General features: G+C 44.2%; 1 protein-coding gene across 5 annotated transcripts in view; it reads left to right on the top strand.

Moving 5' to 3' along the window:
* The window catches only part of LOC135510736 (VPS10 domain-containing receptor SorCS2-like), a 326,373-nt gene that overhangs the window by 237,436 nt on the left and 62,577 nt on the right, over window positions 1–26,360 (top strand). For all 5 annotated transcript variants that reach the window (XM_064931905.1, XM_064931904.1, XM_064931902.1 and 2 more), the window contains exons 4-7: window positions 13,149–13,313; window positions 15,747–15,820; window positions 18,751–18,815; window positions 23,662–23,780. In XM_064931905.1, coding sequence (XP_064787977.1) covers window positions 13,149–13,313; window positions 15,747–15,820; window positions 18,751–18,815; window positions 23,662–23,780 — 423 coding nt within the window. The remainder of the gene's footprint in view (window positions 1–13,148; window positions 13,314–15,746; window positions 15,821–18,750; window positions 18,816–23,661; window positions 23,781–26,360) is intronic.

Here is a 26,360-nt window from a genome sequence, read left to right as displayed (position 1 = left end):
TAGGTGCCTTGTTGACAACATAACCGAGCAGCACAGATTACTGTTTGATTTGAGAAGGGTGCTCCTCCCTTCCCCTCGATGACATGAATGGCCATTGCCTGGTTCAACCCAGGCCAGTGCAGTAGAACTCCCTCAATGGAGGGAAAGAAAGTGGGCGGAGTGGCGATTTGCACATGGAGCTTGGCAAAAGAGGGTATGACTTGTTTACATAATTGTAATCCAAACCCAACCTTCATTTACTTGTTGTGACACACGGAGGTTCCAAACTTTATGACCAAAATGGTCCTATTTAAACAGCCACATAGGCTGTTTTCAATGGGATTAGTTGTTTTTTTATGGGCAGTCGCTCTTTTTAAAGCCTACGTGTCGGGCCTTTTTGGCCTTCATCAGAGCTTTTAAAACGTTTATATTTTCTTTGATGAGATTCAATTTCAAAGCGAAGCAGGGATAAAGTGACGAGGCAAAGTCCCAAGGCATAAAATAAAAGAGAGAAAATACAAGTTGCAACCATGATGAAGTGACGAAATTGGAAAAGGCCTCTTTTAATGTGGAACCTCTGTCCCGAGAATGTTGTTGTCAAGGAGGCACCGTGGACAGTTCAATACCTCTCTCTCTCTCTCTCTCTCTCTCTCTCTCTCTCTCTCTCTCTCTCTCTCTGTTTTTTAATATCCTCTCCTTGCTGGATGTCCCAGTCTGGCCAAAGCCTATCCAAGGCAAACAGGCAAACACACTCACCACTCAATGCCACTTCATTCTCTTTGTGTGCATGTCATCATGTTGGAGCAGCAGCTGTGTACTAGCTGGTTGGAGATCTTTTGTCTGCAGTCTGATTCCACAGACTAGAAAACCCCATGTTGGGTAAGAGAATGGCCTAGTCGAACACTACGGCTGTAGAATGGAGATGCTTATTACTGTGTGTGCGTGTGTGTGTGTGTTTGTGTGTCCTCCACCGATCCCATTGCACTGATGAGCTAAGTCTCCTTCTGGGAGAACATGAGGAGTCATATTAGGCTCTCAGACTGACTTTCCCATCAGACCCATACTGTACACAAACAAACAAGCACACACAGTACACTCACACGGCTACATCACACGCTAAATTATAGAATTCCGACCGTTATCCACTACTATTTTATCTTGGCATGTACCTAGGTCTTTTAGTTTGACTATAATTCCTTGATTGCATGTCCATTAAGTACTTAGGTCGGTGAAAGCAGGGCCCGATATGCTTGGGCATCAGAGATTATTATGATGATATATACAGTTAGATTCAATATGGCCAAAGGCACTGCATTCCAGTGCAGGAGGTGACACTACAGTCCCTGGTTTGAATCCAGACCGAATCACATGATTGCGAGTCCCACAGCGTGGCGCACAATTGGCCCAGTGTCGTCCGGGTTTGGCCGGGGTAGGCCGTCATTGAAATAAGAATTTGTTCTTAACTGGTTAAAAAATAAATAATTTTTTGACCAACTGAGCTGCAGAGGACCATGCGGACCACTGTATCTCTGATCATTTAAGATGTTGCGATTTCGTAAAATACTATGATGACTATGATGTGTTTGACTATGGTGCTTAACTCATGGAGGCCACGCTCTCTATATCTCGTGAACATTCTCACCAGTCAGAGATTTTCACGTTGTACAGTACTGTGAAAGTATGCTATTATTAAAGTCACAGGTAGAAATGCTTGGCCAGTTTTAGCTCATTTCCCTAGGGACTTTCCGCCCTTCTCCTCACAATGGTCCAATTCGTGGGGACCTCCTCTCTCTATCCCCTCTACTAACCCTCGTCACGCACACACTCACACACACAAACACACACACACACACACACACACACGACACAAAAGACCTACCCCGTTAATTAACTGCTCACAGCGGAAATTAAATATCCTCTCTCTCCACCAACGCCCGGATATCCCCCTAATTATTCCAGTTGTATAATTCAGTGGTTTTTAAAGTGCCACTAATTTTTCCACCGGTGCAGATAAAGTCGCAACTCTCCATATGGCTGGAAATAATGTCTGTGTTTTAAGATCCTTCCTGTTCCCCCCGTAATTATCTACACCGGGGGTCCCCGAGTTATCAGTTTGATTGGCAGGCGAGGAGAGAGCAAAGAGGAGCAGCGTGACTTTAATTCGCGCTAATGTAGACTAGAGGTATCAGAGTGACTAGAAAATGTTCATTACAGACTAGATAGTGACTAGATAGTGAATGTGGGATATAATTGATTACTTTGATTTGGTGACACAGTCGGTTGATTTGGTGTACTTCAGGGCATGCACAGCTAACCAAACCAGTTTACTGTTTATTAGGATCTATTGTAGCCCGCTAAGGGTCAGTATTCCAATAGTCCTTTAAAACAAACAGTAACAGTTAACTAACTGTTTAATACGGATGAAATAACACAATTAAAGCATCTCATTTGACTATTTCAGATGGTTATCTTGTAAAGCTCAGATGCATTGGCTTGCAGTGCTCCCTGGACTCCACCCTCTGTGGACTCTGCACTGAAGGAAATAAGTTGGATTTCATGTTGGATCCTTGGAAGAGTTTCTTCCTCAAGAATCTGCACACCATTCATCCCTGTTTTTTTTTTGTCCACGCCCAAGAAAATATTTTTTGTTCCACTTTTTCAGTCCTATTTTGCCGTTCAATCACTCTCATTCAAATTCCATCCCAAACTTTCACAGTCCGACTTTTAAGAGGGCACAGAGTATGAGGTGAATTGGAATGATTAAACTTACTGTGGAATATTTGAGAGGGATGAATGGGAGATTTTTTCTTAAATACATCAGAGCTTTTTACTAGTCAGAAAAGCAAACCACTGAGGCCATTTAAAATGTTACACTCCGTCTCTCTCTTTCACTATGCTCTTAGTGGAAGAAAAAATAAGAAAGTCTCCTTAATTGAATTTTTTTCCATTAAAGTTGAAAAGCACAGTAAATTGTCAGTCTGACTATGCAACTCAGTGTGCCACTGGTTCATTGATCCAGCAACAGTTTTCATCTCTCATTTATTAGGCCTTGAGCCTGGGCTAGAAACAATCACTGTCTCCTCAGTGGCATCTCCTCCCACCAAACACTCTAATTTCCTCTCCGTCTGCCCCCACCATCGATTAACTCCCCCTGTCATGCATGACAATCACTTTCTCTCGATTTGACTATCTCTTAATTACTCTCACTCTTTCTCCCATTCTGTCAATCTATTTCATACATTTGATCTCCCCTTTATCTATTTCACTCATTCTTTCTGTCTGTTTCTCACACTTATCGCTATTTCATCCACCCGCTTTCTCTATTTCTACGTTTTTTTTCTTTATTTCACTCTCTCTCTTTCACTATTTCTATGTTTTTTTCTTTTTTTCCCTTGCTCTCTTTCTCTGTTTCACTTTTTCTCCTCTCTCTCTCTCTGTCTGTCTTTTTATTTTTATTTTTCACTTTCACTCATTATCTGAAGGAGAGATCATGAATTTTAGAGTTAGCAAGATGGCTGCCCGGACTATTTGCGTTTTGTTCCGCCACCCCGCCACCGCCAACCCCTCTTTTACGCTGCTGCTGCTCCTCTCTGTTTATCATCTATGCATAGTCACTTTAACTACACGTTCACGTACATATTAGCTCAACTAGCCCGACTAACCGGTGCCCCGAACATTGACTCTGTACCGGTATCACCTGTATAAAGCCTCACTACTGTTTTTTTCACTGTCATTTCACTGTTTTATTTATTTAGCGTTTTTTTTTAAACTTATCTTATCTATTTCTTTTACTTATCTAATACCTATTTTTTTTACTTAAACATTGCACTGTTGGTTAGGACTTATAAGTAAGCATTTCACTGTAAGATCTACACCTGTGGCACATGACAAGATAAACTTTGATTTGATGTGAAGATCAGAGAAGAGAGGTCAATCATATAATCATTCCGCCCTCAACTCGACCAATCAAAGCACCAGAGTGTGTTTGCTCCACTTTCTCCACTGTCTCCTGTAACCCTTGGGCACGAGGAAGGAGACACACGTCACATGGGCTAGCTAGGCTACCGCCCAGAAGCAGAGAGGCAAATCAAAACACTGCTTGAGTGACTAACAGCTCGGTATGTTCAGAGGCAGAGAAACAGTTGATTTTATCCCGGGGGTTTTTGGACAGTATTTTCCCCTGTATTCTGAGAATTAGCTTGGCGTCATCTTAATATTTGTATCTGGCACTTTTTCCGCTTAATAGCAATTATCTTGAACTGAATGCCTAAAAACACGGCTGTGAAATGATTGAGCTAATGTGTTTTGTTCCCAGCCTGACAGAGTGTTACATCTCTTATCTGCAATTACTGATTGTTTTTTCATTGTTATTTAACCTTTATTTAAACAAGGCAGGTCGGTTAAGAACAAATTCTTATTTTCAATGACCGCCTACCAAAAGGCAAAAGGCCTCCTTCGGGGACGGGCCTGGGATTTAAAAATATAAATATATATATATATATATATATATATAGGACAAAACACACATCACGACACGAGAGACAGCACAGCACTACATGAAGCCAACACAATAGCATGGCAGCAACACATGACAACACAGCATGGTAGCAACACCACATGACAACAGCATGTGACTGACAGAACGGGTGTTGTATGTGGAGGATGACGGCTGCAGTAGGTATCTCATAGGGGAAGTAAGTCCTAAGAGAGTTTTATAAATAAGCATCAACCAGTGGGTCTTGCGACAGGTATACAGAGATGACCAGTTGACAGAAGAGTACAGGTGTACACAGAGTGCAGTGATGTGTCCTATAAGGAGCACTAGTGGCAAATCTGATGGCCGAATGGTTAAAAACATCTAGCCGCTCGAGAGCACCCGTACCTGCCGATCTTTAAATTATGGCTCCTTAATCTAGCATGGATAGGACGGTCAGTTTGGCAGCTGAGCTGAAAGAGGAGTGATTACGATAGAGGAGACCAAGTCTAGTTTTAACCTTAGCCTGCAGCTTTGACATGTGCTGAGAGAAGCACAGTGTACCGTCGAGCCATACTTCCAAGTACTCGTATGATATATCTGCTCATTCGTAAAGTCACATGTCAGGTCCGTTCGCTAACCTTCAGGTGATTATGCCATTTGAACCTTTTTGTACATGTTATGGCTGGCAAATGCAATGTGCACTTTCAACTTTTCTAACTGGGATAGTTGAGAACAATTAGCCCTTCATTTTGTACCAGCTATTCCACAGGCTCACGACAATAGAGAATTGGGCCAGACAACATGCTTTGGTTTTTGTTTTGCAGTCATAGTTTTTATTGTTAACTTTCGCGATACAGCAATGCAATTGAAATACGTTTGACCCCAAAAATAGGATTTCACAATCATGAATAGATATACAATACAGGAAATAGACAAGGAAACAAACATTTTGTTTTTGCAACGTGCTTTGATTGAATTCTATTAGTGACACTTACCATATATTTGTTAATGAATGGCTATGGTGGTTTAGAAATGGTTGTTCTCAACAACTTGTAGTCATTCATCATAATGCAATTAGACCCAAGTTTGAAAATGCCCCAAAAACACACGGGAATGTGGAAATAAACAATCAAGACTGTTCAAGGTAATATTATATGCCAATAAAAACACTTATACACCTGTTTCTGGCTTGTTTTACTGCGCTCTGTGAGGGAACGATTGTTTACCCATAAAACATGGCCCCTGCGACATCAATTGCGGTTTACAAGCCGTAGCCTCGTGTGTGTGAGAAATTCACAATCTCCCTCCTTGATTTAAGCCTATTTTGGATTAAGGAGAATGAAAATACAATGTAAAATATGGATAAATCATTTTGCTGCCTCTCTGCTGCGTTCTCTCACACACTAATTTTGTCTCAGCGGGGAATATTTGCTTTTGTGTGTGCGCCTTAGTATTGAATGCCCTTCCTGCAAATAAATACGTATTCGTAAAGGCCGGCAGTAAAATAGATGGTCAAGTTTACCAGACCTCCCGCTTTGTCTAAGGGTTCATTGGCAACCCGGATACAAATTGCCTGGAAAAAGTCTGGTTTTATCGAGTCTGGGGGAAGGGGGGGGGGGGGGGGGTGACACACAGGGTGACCCATGTCATAAATGCTGCCAGCGACCCACCTGGCACTTACTGACTGACCCCTGTGTTCATGGAGCCGTCTGGAACTTTAGCCGCGCGCGCGCGCACGCGCGCACGCACACACACACACACACACACACACACACACACACTAAAATATGGACACGCGTACAGAGGCACACACACTAAAGCAACTCTCTCTCTGCATCACGGTGTGCGTCCACCACCGTGACATCGACAAAATACTTTTTTTCAGGATTAAAAGAAACGAGATGGAGCTAAGCACAGGCAAAACCCTAGAGGAAAACCTGCTTCATTCTGCTTTACACCAGACACTGGGAGAGGAGTTCACCTTTCAGCAGGACAATAACCTAGAGCGCAAAGCCAAATCTACACTGGAGCTGCTTACCAAGAAGACAGTGAATGTTCCTGAGTGGCAAAGTTAACGTTTCGACTTCAATCTGATTAAACATGGCTGTCTAGCCATGATCCCCCAACAATTTGACCGAGCTTGAAGAATATTTTGAAAGGAATAATGGGCAAATATTGGACAATACAGGTGTGCAAAGCTCATTTGAGACCCAGGAAGACTCACATCTGTAATCGCTGCTCAGGTGTTTATAACGTGTATTGAGGGAGGGTGAATACTTATACAATCAAGATATATTAGCGTTTTCTTTTTCATTAATCCCCCCCAAAATGATCTTCCACTTTGACATTATAGCAGTATTTTGTGTAGATCAATCCCACTTTGCAACACTATAAAATGTGAAGAAATCCAAGAGAAGTGTAGACCTTCTATAGGCGGTGTAAAATATGTCTGTTTCCCTCCCTCTCTCTCATCTATATCTCTCCTTCCCTGTTTAGCTATGCAGGTATTCTGTTTCCCTTTTTGCAAGGTCACCGGCTGGGCTTACCTCTGTTCCTGTTCATCTCCCCACTCCTTCTCATCTCTCTCCCTCTCTCTTTTTGGGCCAGGAAGGCATTTGATTCATCCTCCTGCAAGGTCAGAATGTGGGTTCTCTCTCTCTCTTTCTCTCGCTCTCTTTCACTCTCTTTCTCTCTATCCCTCCCTCCCTCCTTCTCTCTCTCTCTCTCTCTCTCTCTCTCTCTCTCTCTCTCTCTCTCTCTCTCTCTTTCACTCTCTTTCTCTCTATCCCTCCCTCCCTCTCTCTCTCTCTCTCTCTTTCACTCTCTTTCTCTCTATCCCTCCCTCCCTCCTTCTCTCTCTTTCTCTCTCAGTAGTTCCTCCCTGTCCTGCTAGCTGACTTCAGTGTAAGTGCTTGTGACAGGGGTAGGTTATGATGGCGCTGATTGCGCTCTTTGGCTTGACCCAGACAAATTGCCTGTGTGAGTGTCAGGTTCTGTGGCTGGAGGGCAGGAGAGCGGACCAAGTCCTGCTCTGCTCACTCAACCCCACCCTCCTCACTTGCTTCTCCTGTTTCTGTCCTCTCCTTCACACTGTGTGGGTGATCCAGTGCACATCTTGTTCTCTGTCGTAGAGATGGTAACTAATCGCCATTCGGCAGTCATCGATATCTTAAATCCATTTGGCATTCTTATTGCAGCAATGCCTATTCTAAGTCAGTTTATCCTCTCTGTCTGTGTTTTAAGTGTGTTATGGTTGAGATAACCTGCTAAAGAGCCATCATTTAGGGGTTTATGAGGACATTAGTCAGGTGGATCTATGCATACAGTATGGACACACACACACGTAAACACACAGAGACACATGCACACGCAAGCACACACAAACTCCCGCATGCACTAGCTCTGCAGCGAGGGATCCGCACAGATGAACACACTCTTAACTCACTGCGATTACATCTGAAATAATTCCTCAGTGGTCCTGCTCTCTCTCCCGCTCCCCCTCTCGCTCTCTCTCTCCTCTCTCTTTCTCTTTTCTCTCCCTCGCTCCATGTCTCTCTCTCTCCCTCTCCCTCTCCCTCTCCCTCTCCCTCTCTCTCTCCCTCTCTCTCCCCCTCTCTATCTATCTATCCACCTCTCTCTCTCTCTCTCTCTCTCTCTCTCTCTCTCTCTCTCTCTCTCTCTATCTATCTATCTATCTCTCTATCTACCTCTCTCTCTCTCTCTCTCTCTCTCTCTCTCTCTCTCTCTCTATCCATCTCTCCCTCTCTCTCTCTCTCTCTCTCTCTCTCTCTCTCTCTCTCTCTCTCTATCTATCCACCTCTCCCTTTCTCTCTGTCTGTCTCTCTCTCTCTCTACATCATGCACAACGTGAAGGCAACAGAAAAAGGAGAGGGACGTGCCAGAGCATGTTTGAACAACTCCTTCACCTACTAATGGGAGAGGGAGAAGAGAGAGAGAAAGGGGGATGGGTTGTGGAATGAGAGAGAGGCAGAGCGAGGAATCTCAGAGACAGATAGCGCTGGGTATGGAGATAGGATCAGAAGGACAGAGAGAAAATCTGAGACTGACAGAACCTCAAATAGCCAGAGGATAGTTAGAGAGATATGTCAAAGAGAGAGGGAGAGGCTGAGCATAAGAGAGAGAGAGAGTTAGAGGAGAGTGAGAGAGAGGAAGTCAGACAGAAATGGAAAGAGGGAGTTGGAGGAGGAGACACAGTAACAGACAGAATGATAGGGAGTTTGAGTAGACATAAGAGAGAGTGGGAGTTAAAGTGCACATCGTTGTCAATCTGATGTTGGGCACGATAAGTACTGTTCTTGGCACCAGCAGGCATTGAGGCGGAATCTAGGGCACAAGCCGTTACCATAGAGTGAGCCCCACTCACCACTCCTCCTCCTCCCTCTACTTGGCAAGACAGAGTCCCACCCGGAAACACTCTCTCTCTCTCTCTCTCTCTCTCTCTCTCTCTCTCTCTCTCTTTCTTGTAATGACAATGGAAAAGATTAGTTCGTCAGTAGCCATGGAGCAGAGCCAAGATGGAGCCCCAGAGCCGCCGAGCCGTGTCCTGCCAGTCGCCACCGGTGTAATACAAATGCACCTGCCTCTTTGGAAACTAATATCCATAATGTACGGAGCTATGGTTAATGCATTAGGAATGTAGCTGTGGGTAGTAGATGCTCTCAGGACCCTTTTCTCTCTCGCTTCCTGACACCTCTAACACCTCTAGTACTACTCTGTATTGGGGCTCTCACACCTTTACCTGGTGTAACGTGTATCGTTTATCACCTAGCCTGCTCCCTGGACAGCTAACACACTTTTGAGTGGTGTGCGGTGTGTGCCCTTGGGCGGGGTCTGACGTGTGCGTGACGCGCGGACATAGCTGCGTGTGTGTTCACGACATGATTTGAGTGTTTATGGGTCTGGATATACAGTGTCTCCTGGAGACTTACCTTTATCTGTATGTTGGGGGAGGGCAGAAAGTTGGTCTCAACTGTATTCATTCGTTTTGTGTACTTTTGCTGAATGTCATGTACTTTCTCATAAGGCCGCGTACTCTCGCATAATGCCGTATACTTTCTCATAGTGCCGTGTACTTTCTCATGGCACCGTGTACTTTCGCATAGTGCCGTGTACTTTCTCATAGAGCTGTGTACTCTCTCATAGTGCCGTGTACTTTCTCATAGTGCCGTGTACTTTCTCATAGTACTGTGTACTTTCTCATAGTACCGTGTACTTTCTCATAGTGCCGTGTTCTTTCTCATAGGTTTGTGTACTTTCTCATAGTGCTGTGTACTTTCTCATAGTGTGGTGTGCTTTCTCATAGCACCGTGTACTTTCTCATGGTGTCGTGTACTTTCACATAGCGCCGTGTACTTTCTCATAGCTAGTCCTGGGGAGATATTAATAATGTCATGTCAATATACTCCTGTTCGCCCAGGCGATCCTTACAACAGCAACTATTCTCTAGTTTATTCACAGCATAACACGGCTCACCACTCACCTATTGCACAGGCCCTGCTCTCACTGAAAATCAACACTGCCAATTTGCATATGTAATTGGGTGGAAAGCAATTGGGCTGGAGCTACGTTTATAGAATGGCAACAGAGAATCACTAACCGAAGGATTCTGTGTTTTTCCTCGGCTCAGGCGGATGGGAGACGTTTACAGATTCGACAAAAAAACTGCACTCACGTGACTCAAAAGGGATGAATGTTGTTGTGGTTCATCGTCATCAGTCTGCAGCATGATAGAGGTGTGTGTGTGTGTGTGTGTGTGTGTGTGTGTGTGTGTGTGTGTGTGTTACTGTGCAGTTGGTCGAGCAGGGACAGTAAGTGTAAGGTTCCTTTGACGAGTCTTCATTTCGTTACTGAGTTCTAGGAGACAGACAAAGAGCCAGACTGTTCTTGTGTGATGAATTACATCTGTGATACAGGTGTGTGTGTGTGTGAGCGCCATGGTGCCTTACCATGGTGCCACTGTGTGGGGGACTTTTGTTTACCCAGTAAAGTATACCCCTCCAAATGGCAGTGGTATGTCCTCAAGCCACTGAGATCTGTCCCACAACCATCTATGGAACCATTTCCCATCCCCTTACACACAACATGAATCTTTAAAGATAGATAACACGTGCCGTTCTCATATATACCTGAGCAGATGCGTTTTTATAAGTGATTATATATGAGCTAATTCACATTGATCCGGGAGGAAGTGACTTTCAATGTTATTGTTTACTTCTTTAAGTCCACAGGGCAGATTAAGCCTGATCACAGATGACAACTCAAAGACGATCGGAAGCTGATAATAGTGAACAGAGTGAGGATTGCTTTGTCTCTTTTCCTTACCCACAAGAGAGTGACTATTGTTTGAGGCCGATGGACACAGAGTGCCAACAGTACTGCCATTTCTATGATATTCCTATTACCATAACTCCGCCAATGTGTCATACACCCACTATGCCGTCTCAAGTTTTGGAAGTTTTGGGAGCGCTTTTATCTGTGGCGCACAATGGGAGCCCTGTACTGAGTGAGCGTTGAGTTATGAATTGGAAGAAACCGCTTTGAGCCACGGCTGTGGTGAAAAGCTTCTGATTCGGCGAATCTGGACTCTCCGTACAGGAGCACTATTGTAGTTTCTCTGTCCTGGTGCGGACTTCTCAAAGTTCATGGCTTCGTTGTTTGTCGTCGTCGTCGTGAGGGAAGTCAGGGAGAAGGACCAAGTTTGAGGTTTGACTTTGCTTTGCCTTGTTTGGTTGCTTTTGAAGAGGTCGGGGTGTCCTGTCGGCTTGACAACAGCACCATTCATAGTGTGTCAGCGTTACTGCAACACCAGGAGGTTACGGATGGGATAGAAGGCAGCCAGGGGTAGCCTATACTGTTCCTTGATGCCGCTTCCTAATCCAATAATAGTAGCTTGGGTCTAAAACTATTTCAGGCAGTCTGTAAGGTTATTCGGTCACAAGGTTGTTTATCTGATCCAAACTGCGGATGGTGTTGTTCAGTTTCTACTTTTTGCTACTTTTATGACGCTTTGTTGCTTATCTCAAATGTAAAAAAATAAAATGAAATAAAAAAGTCAAATCCGTAAGCTGTTGTTATACAGGGGAGGTCAGAGAGGGTCAGAACCCGGCTTTGGTTAAGGTGTGTGACGTCAGAACGGTCCTCTCATAGTAGTCATCACGTCAAGCTGGGTGATTTCTGTTTAAACAAGAGGTATTGGAATAGGTGGACATTTTGATGGATGCATCCCCTAGGGAAAGCAGGGCAATTTGGGAACACACACACACACACACACACACACACACACACACACACACACACACACACACACACACACACACACACACACACACACACACACACACACACACACACACACACACACACACACAACCAAGTATGTCTCTTGGCCTTTGAGTTTCCTAGATACTTCTCCTCCACTCCATTTTCCTGATGTCTATCCCTCCATCTCTCCGTCCTTCCTCAGTTCCTTCCATCTCTGTGAACGAAAGAGAAGTGTCCTTTCTCTCCGGGGGCAGGGGGTGGTCTGCAGGCAGAACAAACAGCCAGGCTAGGAGTTGTTAATTGACCGTGGCGATCCATAGAAGGCTGCTTAGACCCGGCTCGCTCAACCCTTACACGCGTGCATGCGCACCCCCACACAGCACACAAACACACAGCCCGGATTGGGGAGCCAGTGCGATGCAGAGCGGAGCGCCCTAAGGAATGTTATTATAATTTTGGGGGTTATTTTACCCCCTTTTTCTCACGAACTTTGATGATATCCAATAGCAATCTTGTCTCATCGCTGCAACTCCCCAACGGGCTCGGGAAAGGCGAAAGTTGAGTCGTGCGTCATCCGAAACATGACCCGCCAAAACCGTGCTTCTTAACACCCGCCCGCTTAACCCAGAAGCCAGCTGCACCAATGTGTTGGAGGAAACACCGCTCAACCGACGACCGAAGTCAGCCTACAGGCGCCCGGCCCACCACAGGAGTACGATGAGCCAAGTAAAGCCCACCCGGCCAAACCTTCCCCTAACCCGGGCGACGCTGGGCCAATTGTGACAGCCTGAGATCAAACCCGGGTCTGTAGTGATACCTCAAGCCTTAGACTGCTGCACCACTCGGGAGGCACAAAGTAATGCTTAAATGCAGGCATGGGGGGGGCCTAGCAATAGTGAGAGGAAGAGAGAGGAAGTAGGCTAGCTTGTGCAATTAATTGGCCCAAATTCAGTGTGTATGCAAAATGTAGATGAACATTTTTCCCATCTTGCTCCGACTGTTCCCTTATGTCTGATTATTGCAGATGACAGAATATTGAGCGATCTGATTGGATAATAAGTTTTGTGTTGCTCAGCCCTTTAGGTGGTTTACCTCTGTGTGTCCAACACTTAATAATGATTGGTGAGATGGTAAGCTCGGAGTTCCCCCGTTTAAAACATGTCCCTGTGATGAGCTATGAAAGGGAATATTAGATAATCAATATGGTGTCGCCACGGAGTAAGCCTTGAGAGTGGCCCTGATTGGAAATATGGCGTGCGTGGGTGCATGCTTCTCTCCACCCCTACCACACGTACCACATTTCAACCCCAGAAACCCAAATCAAACATTACCACATTAACATGACCCTATACAGTACGGACCTTATCCTTATCTCCCTTCTAACCTCTGACCTCTGACCTCTCTCTGTCAGGTGATCCTGGTGAGCTCGTCCATTAACGAGCGTGACCAGATGCTGTTCATTAGTACAGACGAGGGCTCCTCGTTCCAGCGACAGCCCCTCTCCTTCACCGCGGAGACCCTCCTCTTCCACCCCAAGGAGGAGGACAAGGTGCTGGCTTACTGCAAGGAGGGAAAGGTGGGTCAATGTCATAATTATAGATAATTGTGCTTTTGTGGGGATATCTATTTCATGTTCATAGCATTTCTATCAGTTCACAATTAACAGAACTATATGTTGTAAATATGCTAAAATACCAAAAATCGCTTTGAGCAGCGAACTTGTTTTGGACAGATACACTTTACAGTGCTACTTAATGCACAGCTAGGATAGCCTTGCCCTAGCAAACATAGTGTGCCGTGTTGTATGGCGTAGGTAGCCTAGCGGAAAGAGCATTGGGCCAGTAACTGAAAGGATGCTCGTTCGAATCCCCGAGCCGACAAAGTAGAAAAATCTGCCAATGTCCCCTTGAAAAAGGCACTTAACCCTAATTGCTCTAGGGTCGCTGTTGTTAATGGCTTCCCGTGACCTTAGTCTCCAAGGGTGTCTCAGGGGGAGTTGGGACATGCAAAAAAAAAAAAACATTTCCAGTTCACCAATGCTGTATAACAATGTGTGAAATATGACAAAAAATTGACTCCGTGTTGTTTTATTCAGCGTGGTTATAATGAGCCTACAGTGTGGGGAATACGGAGTGTGTTGAATTGACCAACTATACGTACAGTGAAAAAAAAATGCCCTTAGTCACAGATCAGCTTACCTTCCCCAGATCCCAATCGTTTTGAAATTCATAACCATTGGGGCAGTAAAACACAAAACTGACCGTAGGTCAGTGTCGAGGGACAGTTCTGCGTCACATTTGGCATCATCTCCGATCTCTCCTCAGATAACTCACAGTCACAGTAGCAACAGAAAATGGAGGGACCTCCACTTGAATCATTTAGAGTTAATTAAACAAGAAATGAAATGAGGTTTTAATCTGTTCCATATGGCCAGGCTACAGATGGAGAGTAAAAAAAGTAATTTAACAGTACAGAAAAATAATTTAGCGGAAGAAAGAGATGGGAGGCCTACGATGGCCCCCCTCTCCTCCAAACGCCTGTTAGAATTCATATATTTGTATGGGAGAGATGATTGGTGAGATAATGCCCCTTGCGATTGGTTATCCTTTGGAGATGTTGCTGTGGTCAGGTTTGATTTATCTTGGTTCAGTCAATCCGGTTTTATTACGTTTGATCCTATCGATTAAATTGGGCTTTCTGGATTTCAGCGAGAGATTCGGTGTTTGCAAAGGTTTGTTGTCTTCTGCTAAAGTGTGTTTGCACTTGCAATACCCTATGTGCGTGTCAGGGGAGGCAGCTGAGGGGAGAACGGCTCATAATATTGGCTGGAACGGAGGCAATGGAATGGTATCAAACCATGTGTCTGATGTATTTGATGCCATTCCATCTTTTCCACTCCAGCCGTGTGTGTGTGTGTGTGTGTGTGTGTGTGTGTGTGTGTGTGTGTGTGTGTGTGTGTGTGTGTGTGTGTGTGTGTGTGTGTGTGTGTGTGTGTGGCAGTAAGGGAATGTGTGCAGGCTTGCTGGTGAAACCTTTTTTGTGCTGTTTATGTCTGCTGGGATACCTGGTGAGAAAATCAATACATATTCATTATTAAGCCGATCAATGGTACACATGCACACACAACCAAACTCACATACTGACACACGCACACACACGGAATAACCAACTAAGATTAATAGAGGTTAGCCTGAGGTAGGTGAACCGTGAAATTCTCTTGCTTAACTAACTGGACCGGATGTTCTTCAGCACAATTTACTCACACTGAGGGATGTTCTTCAGCATAATTTACTACACACTGAGGGATGTTCTTCAGCACAATTTACTACACACTGAGGGATGTTCTTCAGCACAATTTACTACACACTGAATGATGTTCTTCAGCACAATTTACTACACACTGAGGGATGTTCTTCAGCACAATTTACTACACACTGAGGGATGTTCTTCAGCATAATTTACTACACACTGAGGGAGGTTCTTCAACACAATTTACTCACACTGAGGGATGTTCTTCAGCACAATTTACTACACACTGAATGATGTTCTTCAGCATAATTTACTACACACTGAGGGATGTTCTTCAGCACAATTTACTACACACTGAATGATGTTCTTCAGCACAATTTACTACACACTGAGGGATGTTCTTCAGCACAATTTACTACACACTGAGGGATGTTATTCAGCACAATATACTACACACTGAGGGATGTTATTCAGCACAATATACTACACACTGAGGGATGTTCTTCAACACAATTTACTACACACTGAGGGATGTTCTTCAACACAATTTACTACACACTGAGGGATGTTCTGACACCATAAAATCACCAATACTGAGATGAAAAGCCATGACAATCATCCATTTCACCTCTTTATCCATACAACTCCTGTTTTGTCTGGCATTTACTATTTTTTATCATATAAATTGATGACATTAGCTCAAACTTTGATGTAAAGAACCTTGGTGTAAATTCATTGTTTGAATGTTTTCTATTCAAAGCTCTATGTGTCCACGGATTTGGGCCGGAAGTGGACTCTAATGCAGGAACGAGTGACCAAGGACAGGATATATTGGTCAGTGATTTTCTATTCCTGTTACAGTATGTCTCCCACTTGCTTTACAGTACTGTAACTCTGGCCTTTACATTGTCACACTCTCACTCACAAAATGTAGCTGTGATCAACTCACAGGTTAGAGTTTTTCAATTTGAGGTTTATCTCCTCACTCCTTCTGCATCCCCCCTCTCTCTCTCTGTCTCTCACTCTCTCTCTCTTCCTCTCTCTCTCTCTCTCTCTCTCTCTCTCTCTCTCTCTCTCTCTCTCTCTCTCTCTCTCTCTCTGTTTCTCTCTGTCTCTCTCTCTCTCTCTCTCTCTGTCTCTCTCTCTCTCTCTCTCTCTCTCTCTCTCTCTCTCTCTCTCTCTCTCTCTCTCTCTCTCTCAATTCAATTCAATTCAATTCAAGGGCTTTATTGGCATGGGAAACATTTGTTAACATTGCCAAAGCAAGTAAGGTAGATAATATATAAAGTGAAATTAACAGTAGACATCACACATACAGAAGTTTCAAAACAATAAAGACATTACAAATGTCATATTATATATATACAGTGTTTTTACAATGTACAAATGGTAAAGGACACAAGATAAAATAAATAAGCATAGATATGGGTTGTACTTACAATGGTGCGTGTTCTTCACTGGTTCACAGGTCACAAATCTTGCTGCTCTGATGGCACACTGTGGAATTTCACCCAGTAGATATGGGAGTTTTTCCAAATTGGGTTTGTTTTTGAATTCTTTGTGGATCTGTGTAATCTGAGGGAAATATGTCTCTCTAATATGGTCATACATTGGGCAGGAGGTTAGGAAGTGCAGCTCAGTTTCCACCTCATTTTGTGGGCAGTGAGCACACAGCCTGTCTTCTCTTGAGAGCCATGTCTGCCTACGGCGGCGTTTCTCAATAGCAAGGCTATGCTCGCTGAGTCTGTACATAGTCAAAGCTTTCCTTAATTTTGGGTCAGTCACAGTGGTCAGGTATTCTGCCGCTGTGTACTCTCTGTTTAGGGCCAAATAGCATTCTAGTTTGCTCTGTTTTTTTGTTAATTCTTTCCAATGTGTCAAGTAATTACCATGATTTGGTTGGGTCTAATCCCTCTCTCTCTCTCTCTATCCCTCCCTCTCTCTCTCTATCCCTCCCTCCCTTGCTCCTGTTCTGAGTGTACCCAGAAGGTCATAGAAACAGTTCCTGCCTGTTTGCTGCTCTCACCTCTCAGAAATGATCTCTGATCCCCTTGGATCCAGATCAGTGGTTGTAAAGCCAGTAGTGTTGAGGCCTGAGTTATCAGCTGGCTCCAGATCAGTGGTTGTAAAGCCATTCACCAAATCATCCCCAGCACATCTTACTGTATGAGGATAGATAGATTAGTTCCAAAGTCTGTTTTGAGTCAAGCAGATGTTGTGGCTAATATCTGATCTAGGATCAGATTACCCAACACAAGTCGGACCTTCGCCCCCACTATCAGTTGAGATGTAAAACTGATCCCAGATCTGGGTATAGAGGCAATTCCCTTACACTTTACAATGCATTGCATTTCACACATTGATAACATTACAAAGGCATTAGAAAACCTTTTTTATGATGTATGTATTGGCACTAGCTGTAGGAAATGAGAGATCAAAAGATTACGTACCGTATAAGTAATCCAAGCACCACATTTGTATCCCTAACCACTGACTACCAATAAAATATCACCACATATACTTTGCTTTGGCCAGTGACTCCCCAAACAGTCTAATAGCGAGTATGTAATGAGATGTAAAATACTAACAGAGACACAGAAGTGATATGCCTAGGGAGTTTTTCCTAGTCAAGTCATATGGTCAAGCAAAACATTTCTCTCTTGCTAGAACACATTAGGACCAGGAGTTTTTTTTCTGACCACATGACCTGACCAAGAAAAACTCTTGGTCAGGATCCGTGCATTCCGAATTGGATCCGTGCTTTCCGAATTGCCAGAATTAGCTAATAGTTGGGTCTGGAATAGCTTTATCCTCACTGCGTGGCCTACTGCTCCTAAAAGAGCGGAAGAGAAGAGTGGTCTGGGGTCCTTATAAATCAGGAAAACTTTAAAGAGCTAGTCAGCTTCTATCTGGCAGGGTGGTCCGTCCGACAAGATGGACGCCAGACACTAGTGCTTTGTACCACTTTCTCTACACGTTCAGAGTTGGGTTTAGAGGTATTTCAACTATTTATCTTGTGTAAAGCATTGCTGGCTAGTGGCTATCCCATGAAATAGAACAGATGTGAATTGGTTATGGGTGGTGAAATGGTGGCTCGTATGCTGCTTGAGGCCAAGAGCAGACAGGAAACACAACTCAGAGAATGACACAGTATGTGAGGAGAATACGAACGTAAGGAAACATGTGAAATAGAATTCAACTTTTTTCCAGAAGGAGTTTTGTTCACTCTATTTCTCCCTCCCTCCTTTCCTCTTCCCTATCCCATTCATTCTCTCCCTCTCTTCCCCAGCTTGCTAATTGCTCATAAAGCCTCTTTATAGGGAGCGCAATGGAGGTTTTTATATCTCACCTATATCTTTATAGAGCTGGGGAGATTTCACAGACTTCCCCGCCGACTTCTAATCAGGTTCACTTTACTAGGAGGACAGAGAGAAAGTGACAATAGGAAGGGGGGGAAGGGAGGGAGAGAGGGAGGGAGAGAGAGAGAGAGAGGGGGAGAAAGAGAAAGGGAGAGAGAGAGGGAGAGAGAGAGGGAGAGAGAGAGGAGGAGAAAGAGAGAGGGAGAGAGAGGGAGAGGGAGAGAGAGAGAGAGAGGGGGAGAGGGAGAGAGAGAGGGGGAGAGGGAGAGGGAGAGGGAGAGGGGGAGGGAGAGAGAGAGGGAGAGAGAGAGAGAGAGAGATAGAGAGAGAGAAGGTTAAGTGCACGACAAGTTTGGTTATGTTTTCCCCAGCTGCCAACTTTAATACTAACCTCCTCTGTCTCAGGTCTGTGGCTGGTGTAGATGTGGACCCTGACTTGGTGCATATGGAGATGCAGGACACAAGTGGAGGTACGATGCACTTCTTTCAGTGTGCACGCATGTCTGGATGGATTCTGTGAGCTACATCTTTGACCTCTTTCTCACCGACCAAATGCGATTCTTCTCGAATCCCCTAAACGCACATTGCTACCCTCAACTACCCTTCTCTCATGCCATTCCTCTCCCTTGAAGACAAGTCTGCCTGTGCAACGCTCTCAACTCCTCACTCAACTCCCACAGGCACCAGGATTATCATATCATTATAAGATATTATCATTATATTATATTACCATGGATTATCATATCATCAGCCAGCCAGGTTAGCTCTGCACGACCCACCAAGGGGAATAGGTGTGTGTAGTGTGGGGGGTGGGGATGGGTGTGTGTGTGTGCGAATGTGTGTGCGTGCGAATGTGTGTGCTTGTGTTTGTGCCCAGATGTAAACATTTGTGTGTGTCTTCATGCCTATGTTAGAATGTACAGTACCAGTCAAAATGTGTGACATAGGTACATTCTTTATTTTTACTATTTTCTACATTGTATAATAATAGTGAAGACATGAAAGCTATGAAATAACACATATGGAATCATGTAGTAACCAAAAAAGTGTCAAGTGAATCAAAATATGTTTTATATTTGAGATTCTTCAAAGTAGCCAACCTTTGGCTTGATGACAGCTTTGCACACTCATGGCATTCTCTCAACCAGCTTCACCTGGAATGCTTTTCCAACAGTCTTGATGGAGTTCCCACAAAAGCTGAGCACTTCACTCACAAGCTGAGCACTTCACTCAGTGCACTTCACTCTGGGTCCAACTCATGACAACTACCTACCGATCCTCGACTTTGGCGATGTCATCTATAATATAGCCTCCAACACTCTACTCAACAAATTGGATGCAGTCTATCACAGTGCCATCAGTTTTGTCACCAAAGCCCCATACACTACCCACCACTGCGACCTGTACACTCTCGTTGGTTGGCCCTCGCTTCATTCTCGTCGCCAAACCCACTGGCTACAGGTTATCTACAAGTCTCTGCTAGGTAAAGCCCCGTCTTATCTCAGCTCACTGGTCACCATAGCAGCACCCACTCATAGCACGTGCTCCAGCAGGTATATCTCACTGGTCACCCCCAAAGCCAATTCCTCTTTGGCCGCCTTTCCTTCAATTCTCTGCTGCCAATTACTGGAACAAACTACAAAAATCCCTTAAGCTGGAGACTCATATCTCTGTCACTAGCTTTAAGCACCAGCTGTCAGAGCAGCTCACAGATCACTGCACCTGTACATAGCCGATATGTAAACAGCCCATCTATCTACCTCTTCCCCATACTGTATTTATTTATTCATCTTGCTCCTTTGCACCCCAGTATCTCTACTTGCACATTCATCTTCTGCACATCTACCATTCCAGTGTTTAATTGCTATATTATAATTACTTTGCCACCATTGTCTAATTATTTCCTTAAGTCCCTTATCTTACCTCATTTGCACTTACTGTATACAGACTTTTTGTTTTCTTTTTGTACTGTATTATTGACTGTATGTTTGTTTATTCCACGTGTAACTCTGTGTTGTTGTATGTGTCCAGTTGCTCTGCTTTATCTTGGCCAGGTAGCAGTTGCAAATGAGAACTTGTTCTCAACTAGCCTACCTGGTTAAATAGGTGAAATAAGGTGAAGAAAAAAATGTAAAAATATATAAATAAACTCATCCCATGATTGTGGAGGCCAGGTCATCTGATGCTGCACTCTCCTTCTTGGTCAAATAGCCCTTACACAGCCTGGAGGTGTGTTGGGTCATTATCCTGTTGAAAACAAATGATAGTCCCACTAAGCACAAACCAGATGGGATGGTGTATCGCTGCAGATTGCTGTGCTAGCCATGCTGGTTAAGTGTGCCTTGAATTCTAAATATATCACAGACATTGTCACCAGCAAAGCACCCCCACACCATCACACCTCCTCCTCCATGCTTCATGGTGGGAACCACACATGCGGAGATCATCCGTTCACCTACTCTGCATCTCACAGAGACACGGCGGTTGGAACCAAAAATCTCAAATTTGAATTAATCAGACCAAAGTACAGATTTCCACCGGTCCATTCCTCGAGTTTCTTGGCCCAAGCAAGTCTCTTCTAAAAAAAAAATATTTTTAATTTAAAGTCTCTTTTTATTGGTGCCTTAGTAGTGGTTTCTTTGCAGCAATTTGACCATGAAGGCCTGATTTACGCAGTCTCCTCTGAACAGTTGATGTTGAGATGTGTCTGTTGAACTCTGTGAAGCATTTATTTGGGCTGCAATCTGTGGTGCAGTTAACTCCAATGAATGTATCCTCTGCAGCAGAGGTGACTCGAGGTCTTCCTTTCCTGTGGCGGTCCTCATGAGAGACAGTTTCATCATATCGCTTGATGATTTTTGCGACTGCCCTTGAAGAAACTTTCAAAGTTCTTGAAATGATCCGGATTGACTGACCTTCATGTCATAAAGTAATGATGGACTGTCATTTAAGCTGTTCTTGCCATAATATGGACTTGGTCTTTTACAAAATAGGGCTATCTTCTGTATACCACCACTACCTTGTCACAACACAACTGATTGGCTCAAACACATTAAGAAGGAAAGATATTCCACAAATGAACTTTTAACAAGGCACACTTGTTATTTGAAATGCATTCCATTTGACTACCTTGTGAAGCTGGTTGTGAGAATGCCAAGAGTGTGCAAAGCTGTCATCAATGCAAAGGGTGGCAACTAAGAATCTAATATATTAAATATATTTTGATTTGTTTAACACTTTATTTTGGTTACAACATGATTCCATATGTGTTATTTCATAGTTTTGATGTCTTCACAACTTCAACAATGTAGAAAATGTAAAAAAATAAAATAAATAAAAACCCTTGAATGAGTTGGTGTGTTCAAACTTTTGATTGGTACTGTATGTTTGTATGCATTAGAATTCACAACCCGCAATCCCACAGTGTAGACAAGGAGAAGTATAGAATCTGAGACTCGAAGGCACAAAAAGAAGGAGAGGAAGTACAAATGAAGGACAAATGAAGGAGAGGACATGTTAATACCATGTTTACTAAAATTAACACAGTTTTTCTGATCAAATTAAGTCACCAAAGTGTCATACTTACAATAGTGTCATCATCCTCCCCCAGAATGTGAGAAACAACTCCCAAATCCCATATATGTGTCTCTACTTTCTGATTGTGTACCGGACAGAGTGTGAAACCTGTCATCCTGAACAAGCCCGGCCGTGTTTTTTCAGAGAACCAGAGAGTCTGTCTGTCTAGGCCAGCTGCCCAGGCAGGAGAGCTCTTTCCTGGGCTAGGCAGGGCCACATGGTTCCCATCTCCCCCACCCTCCCCCGCCTCTCTATCGTATGGCAGCTCATACATCCAGACGGATGGGTTAGAGGGGCCCATGCGACCAGGCATGCCAGGCCAAGCTGTTCCCCCTGCGCCACCCTGTCACCCTGGGTCCTGTCAAGGTTAAACGATGGCAGGTAGCAGGGGGGATGGTGGGTGGCCTGGTCACATAGTGGAGCTGAACCCCAGGGAGAGGCCTAGTTCTAACACAAATCCTGGGATTTGCTTAGGGTCTGTGCCCAGGGATGGTGGGTGATGAGGGGGTAAGATGGGGGGAGGGGGTACAGGTGATGGGTTGATGGATGAAGCAGGCTCGCTGGGAGACTGGCAGGGTCTGTGTGTGTGTCATTGGGGAGATTGATGTGGGGAGCGTTGCGGGTGCTAATGCAAACACACGGACATCCTTTTGTCTCGTCACACACCCAGATGCATACAGCAGCACACTGAGCGAGTGCACGTAGACTCACATAATCATGTTGGGGGGTAAAACTCGAAGTAACGTCCTGTTCTCTCACTATCACGTAGTCTTTCACGCCATCTTTGAAACTATACGCAAAATTCATGTCGGAAACCGTGGTGGTCTTGGATGTTCTGAAGAGATGACGGTACGCCCCCCCCAAAAAACGTCTGCTCTTTTCCTGCGTTCTTCCCTTTTAGTCTGTCCTTTCCCGGAAGTTTCTCTTTCCAGCTGCTACGTTGTTTCGTGATACGTGGTTTTCAGTTGTTTTGCGTTATTTCCTCCTCAGCCGGGTCAGGCAGCGAGAGTGTAGCAGGTCCGTGCGCCGTATGAATAAGTGTACGTGTCACAAACTGGAAGTGAATGCTTAACCAATCTAATTGCCTTTTAATGAGATCTCCCCGTATGCTGTTTTGATTAAACGCCTGAGCATTGCAGTACATTTTTCGGTCAGCCAGACTGGAACAAAAGTTAAGCAATAATAAACCACAGAAGACCGAAAGAGAGAACTTGAAAAAAGTAAAAAGTAGAACTTAAGACCCCCCCCTAAGATAAAGTTTGATTTTGTGGTGTTTTGGACTGTTTGCATTTTCTTCCAACGCTAGCTTGTCACTTCCATCTGGTTTGTGAGGCGGAAAGCTGTGTTTTCAGCGGTCTTGCCACTACTGACTGTTGTTGCTGATGCAGCTGCTGCTGTGTGAAATTCAATACGGTTTAGCGTTGCGACAGAAGCTAACCCAACCCGCTCTGCCTTTCTGTCGGAGGCTACGCCTGATCCCCCTGACATTTTGACTGGTAGAGAAGTGAAGGCCCCTCGTGAAGATGTGCCGTATCTAATACAGCTCAGCACTCAAAAGCACTCCCTGTCTACCTGATGACTTTCAATATATCCGCCTCTCCTTTTCTTACAGTCTGTCTGGTCTCTCTCACTGTCCCTCTCTCTCGCACACATGCACACTAAATCTGACCACACTACAACCATATCCACACTGTTTATTCCTCGAAAAGTTTCACTTTCTTCTTATTTTTCTCTCCCCAGGGTACCTGTACGTGACCTGTCTGATCCAGAACTGCTCAGACAAGATGGTGACGGCTCAGTTCCTGGGGAAGATTGACCACAACTCTCTCTCAGTCCAAGACGACTACATCTTTGTCAAGGTAAAGAGACATTTACAAAACCCTTTGTTGTTGTGATATGTCTTCATAATTGTTTGGTTATTAATGTGCCACAATGGTATCCCGTTTCTTTAATCTACTCGCTTTGGCATTCAGGTAGGAAGGAAGTGTTGCTTGTTAGTACATTGTACATCATATGATGGAGATCCCATAGTACGGTAGCTACAGCCACCAGCTTATTCTGTTTTGAGAGAGAGGGAGAGCGCGCAAGAGAGAGAGCGCATTTACAAATAAGGTTTAAAGAAATGTTACTCAATCGGAGTATTGTGTGTGAGAGAAATGGAGAGAGGAAGAGAGAGACAGACAGAGGAGAGAGAGAGAGAGAGAGAGAGACAGAGGGAGAGGGAGAGATCAAGGGAGGGAAGGAGCATTTAAAAATCTCATTACGTGTGGAGGCCTGTGCAGGGTCAGTAGCAACAAAAGATTGGACTATTATCCCCAGGGATTATCCCTGGAGCATTACTAACTACTAGTACTAGGCTGCTGGGAGGGATGTGGGTTAGGGGCACAGTCATTCCTCAAAGCACGCACACACACACACACACACACACACACACACACACACACACACACACACACACACACTCACACTGAGACACATACTTAATTAAAGAGAAACACACAGAGAGACACACACTAGTGTGTGTGCCCAAAGAGCTCTATTTTCCTGTCATCCAACCAATGTATAAGCCTGCAGTTTGCTAAATGCCATTTGCTCTTGGATTGGAACCTGTGCTATTGTCACACCCTGACCTTAGAGCTTTTTATGTCTCTATATGTTATTTTTTCTATGTTTTTGTATTTCTTTGTTTTGGCCATGTAGGGTTCTCAATCAGGGACAGCTGTCTCTTGTTGTCTCTGATTGGGAACCATACTTAGGTAGCTTTTTCCCACATGGTTTTTGTGGGCAGTTATTTTCTGTTTAGTGTTTTGCACCTGACAGGACTGTTTCGGTTATTCCCTTTGTTATTTTTGTTATAGTGTTCAGTTCCAATAAAAAGCATGAACACTTACCACGCTGCGCTTTCGGTCCGATTCCTCATCTTCATGCGACAAAAACCTTTACAGCTTATGGTCAGATAACATGAAAACAAAGCTCTTTGGCCACGCACACCATTGTTGGCTTTGCCGTCGAAATAAGGATGCATCAGCAAAAAAGAACCCCATACCTACCGGGGCCCTTGTTAAGGTCAACGGCATCAGGAACTTTACCCAGTACCAGGACATGTTAGCCAAAAACCTCTGCTAGGAAGCTGAAACTTGGCCACAAAGTGGATCTTCCAGCAAGATAATTAACCCATAAGCCCACATCAAAATCCACAAGGAAATGGTTAATTAAGCACAAAATCAAAGTTTCGCAATGGCCATCTCAGTCTCTGGACTTAATCCCCCCATTGGATATGTGGTTTGAGTAGAAAAGGGCAGTCCGGCGCAGATGAAGGATAATCAAGGATCTGGGAAGATTCTGTATGGGGGAATGGTCGAAGATCCCTCCCAATGTGGTCTCCAATCTCATAAAATATATTTTTTTAAAGGCTCAGTGCCGTTATCCTTGCAAGTTGAGGTATTGAAATGTATTGAAATAGGGGGACAATCATTTTGAGCCTTGTCTTTTTGAGAAAAGAAAAGAAGCGTACCTGTTAATTAAACAAAATCTCTTTCTCTGAGCAATTGTATTCATATAAAATAATATAATTTTCAACATGTTTTGAGAATACAACAGAGCCCAGTATTTGTCTTGTTTATTTTATACAGTTTGTTAATGTTCATCTTCATTACATTTGAGTCATTTAGCAGATGCTCTTATCCAGAGCGACTTACAGGGGCAATTTTGGGTTAAGTGACTTGCTCAAGGGTACCAATACTTTTGGACCTGACTATATACTGTACACATACAAATAAACACACGCAGATACTGTTCGAATGTCCAGAAGCACACACACTGAGACACACACGTGTAGTAACCAGCTCAGAAGCGCCCACACATACACGAGTGAAATGACAGATGCTCATGCCAACGATATGCTTGTGTCCGTGGGGTGGGTGCGTATCAGATACTGAGCTGTATGGAAATGCAAGACTCAGACAAACAGTGAGAGAGAGCGCCAGTGTTGGCATTGGCATATACACCTACTAGCTTAACATCCACAGAAAAACATTCCAGCTTAACTTCCACGTCGCTGGCCTGAATAAACTGGTCTTCAGCTTAGCTCGGCAGATATTGCTCAAAGTTTGGTCATCTTGCATTTACTTCCCACCAGTGAGATCAGGGCCTCGTATTCACAAAACGCCTCAAAGTAAGAGTGCTGTTCTAGGATCTGGTCACCCCTGTCTGGTTCATTATTATCTGAAAGGAAAAACTGATCCTAAATCACTACTTCCCACTTACCACAAACAGCCAAGCAGACGGTATTGAGCTGACACCACTGATCTCTCACAGTGCTAACAAACGTTCACACTTCCCCCATACTGTAAAATATGATGTCGATGGGCTTTTTTAACCGGGTCAGCACTCATCTTCTCAGATTGGATGATTCCACCTCAGCATGAGACAGCACAACT

Source organism: Oncorhynchus masou, chromosome 23, assembly GCF_036934945.1.
Source record: "Oncorhynchus masou masou isolate Uvic2021 chromosome 23, UVic_Omas_1.1, whole genome shotgun sequence".
In the NCBI taxonomy this organism is placed as follows: domain Eukaryota; kingdom Metazoa; phylum Chordata; class Actinopteri; order Salmoniformes; family Salmonidae; genus Oncorhynchus; species Oncorhynchus masou.
The sequence above is the reverse complement of the archived record's forward strand: the minus strand, read 5'-3'. Positions and strand labels throughout refer to the sequence as shown.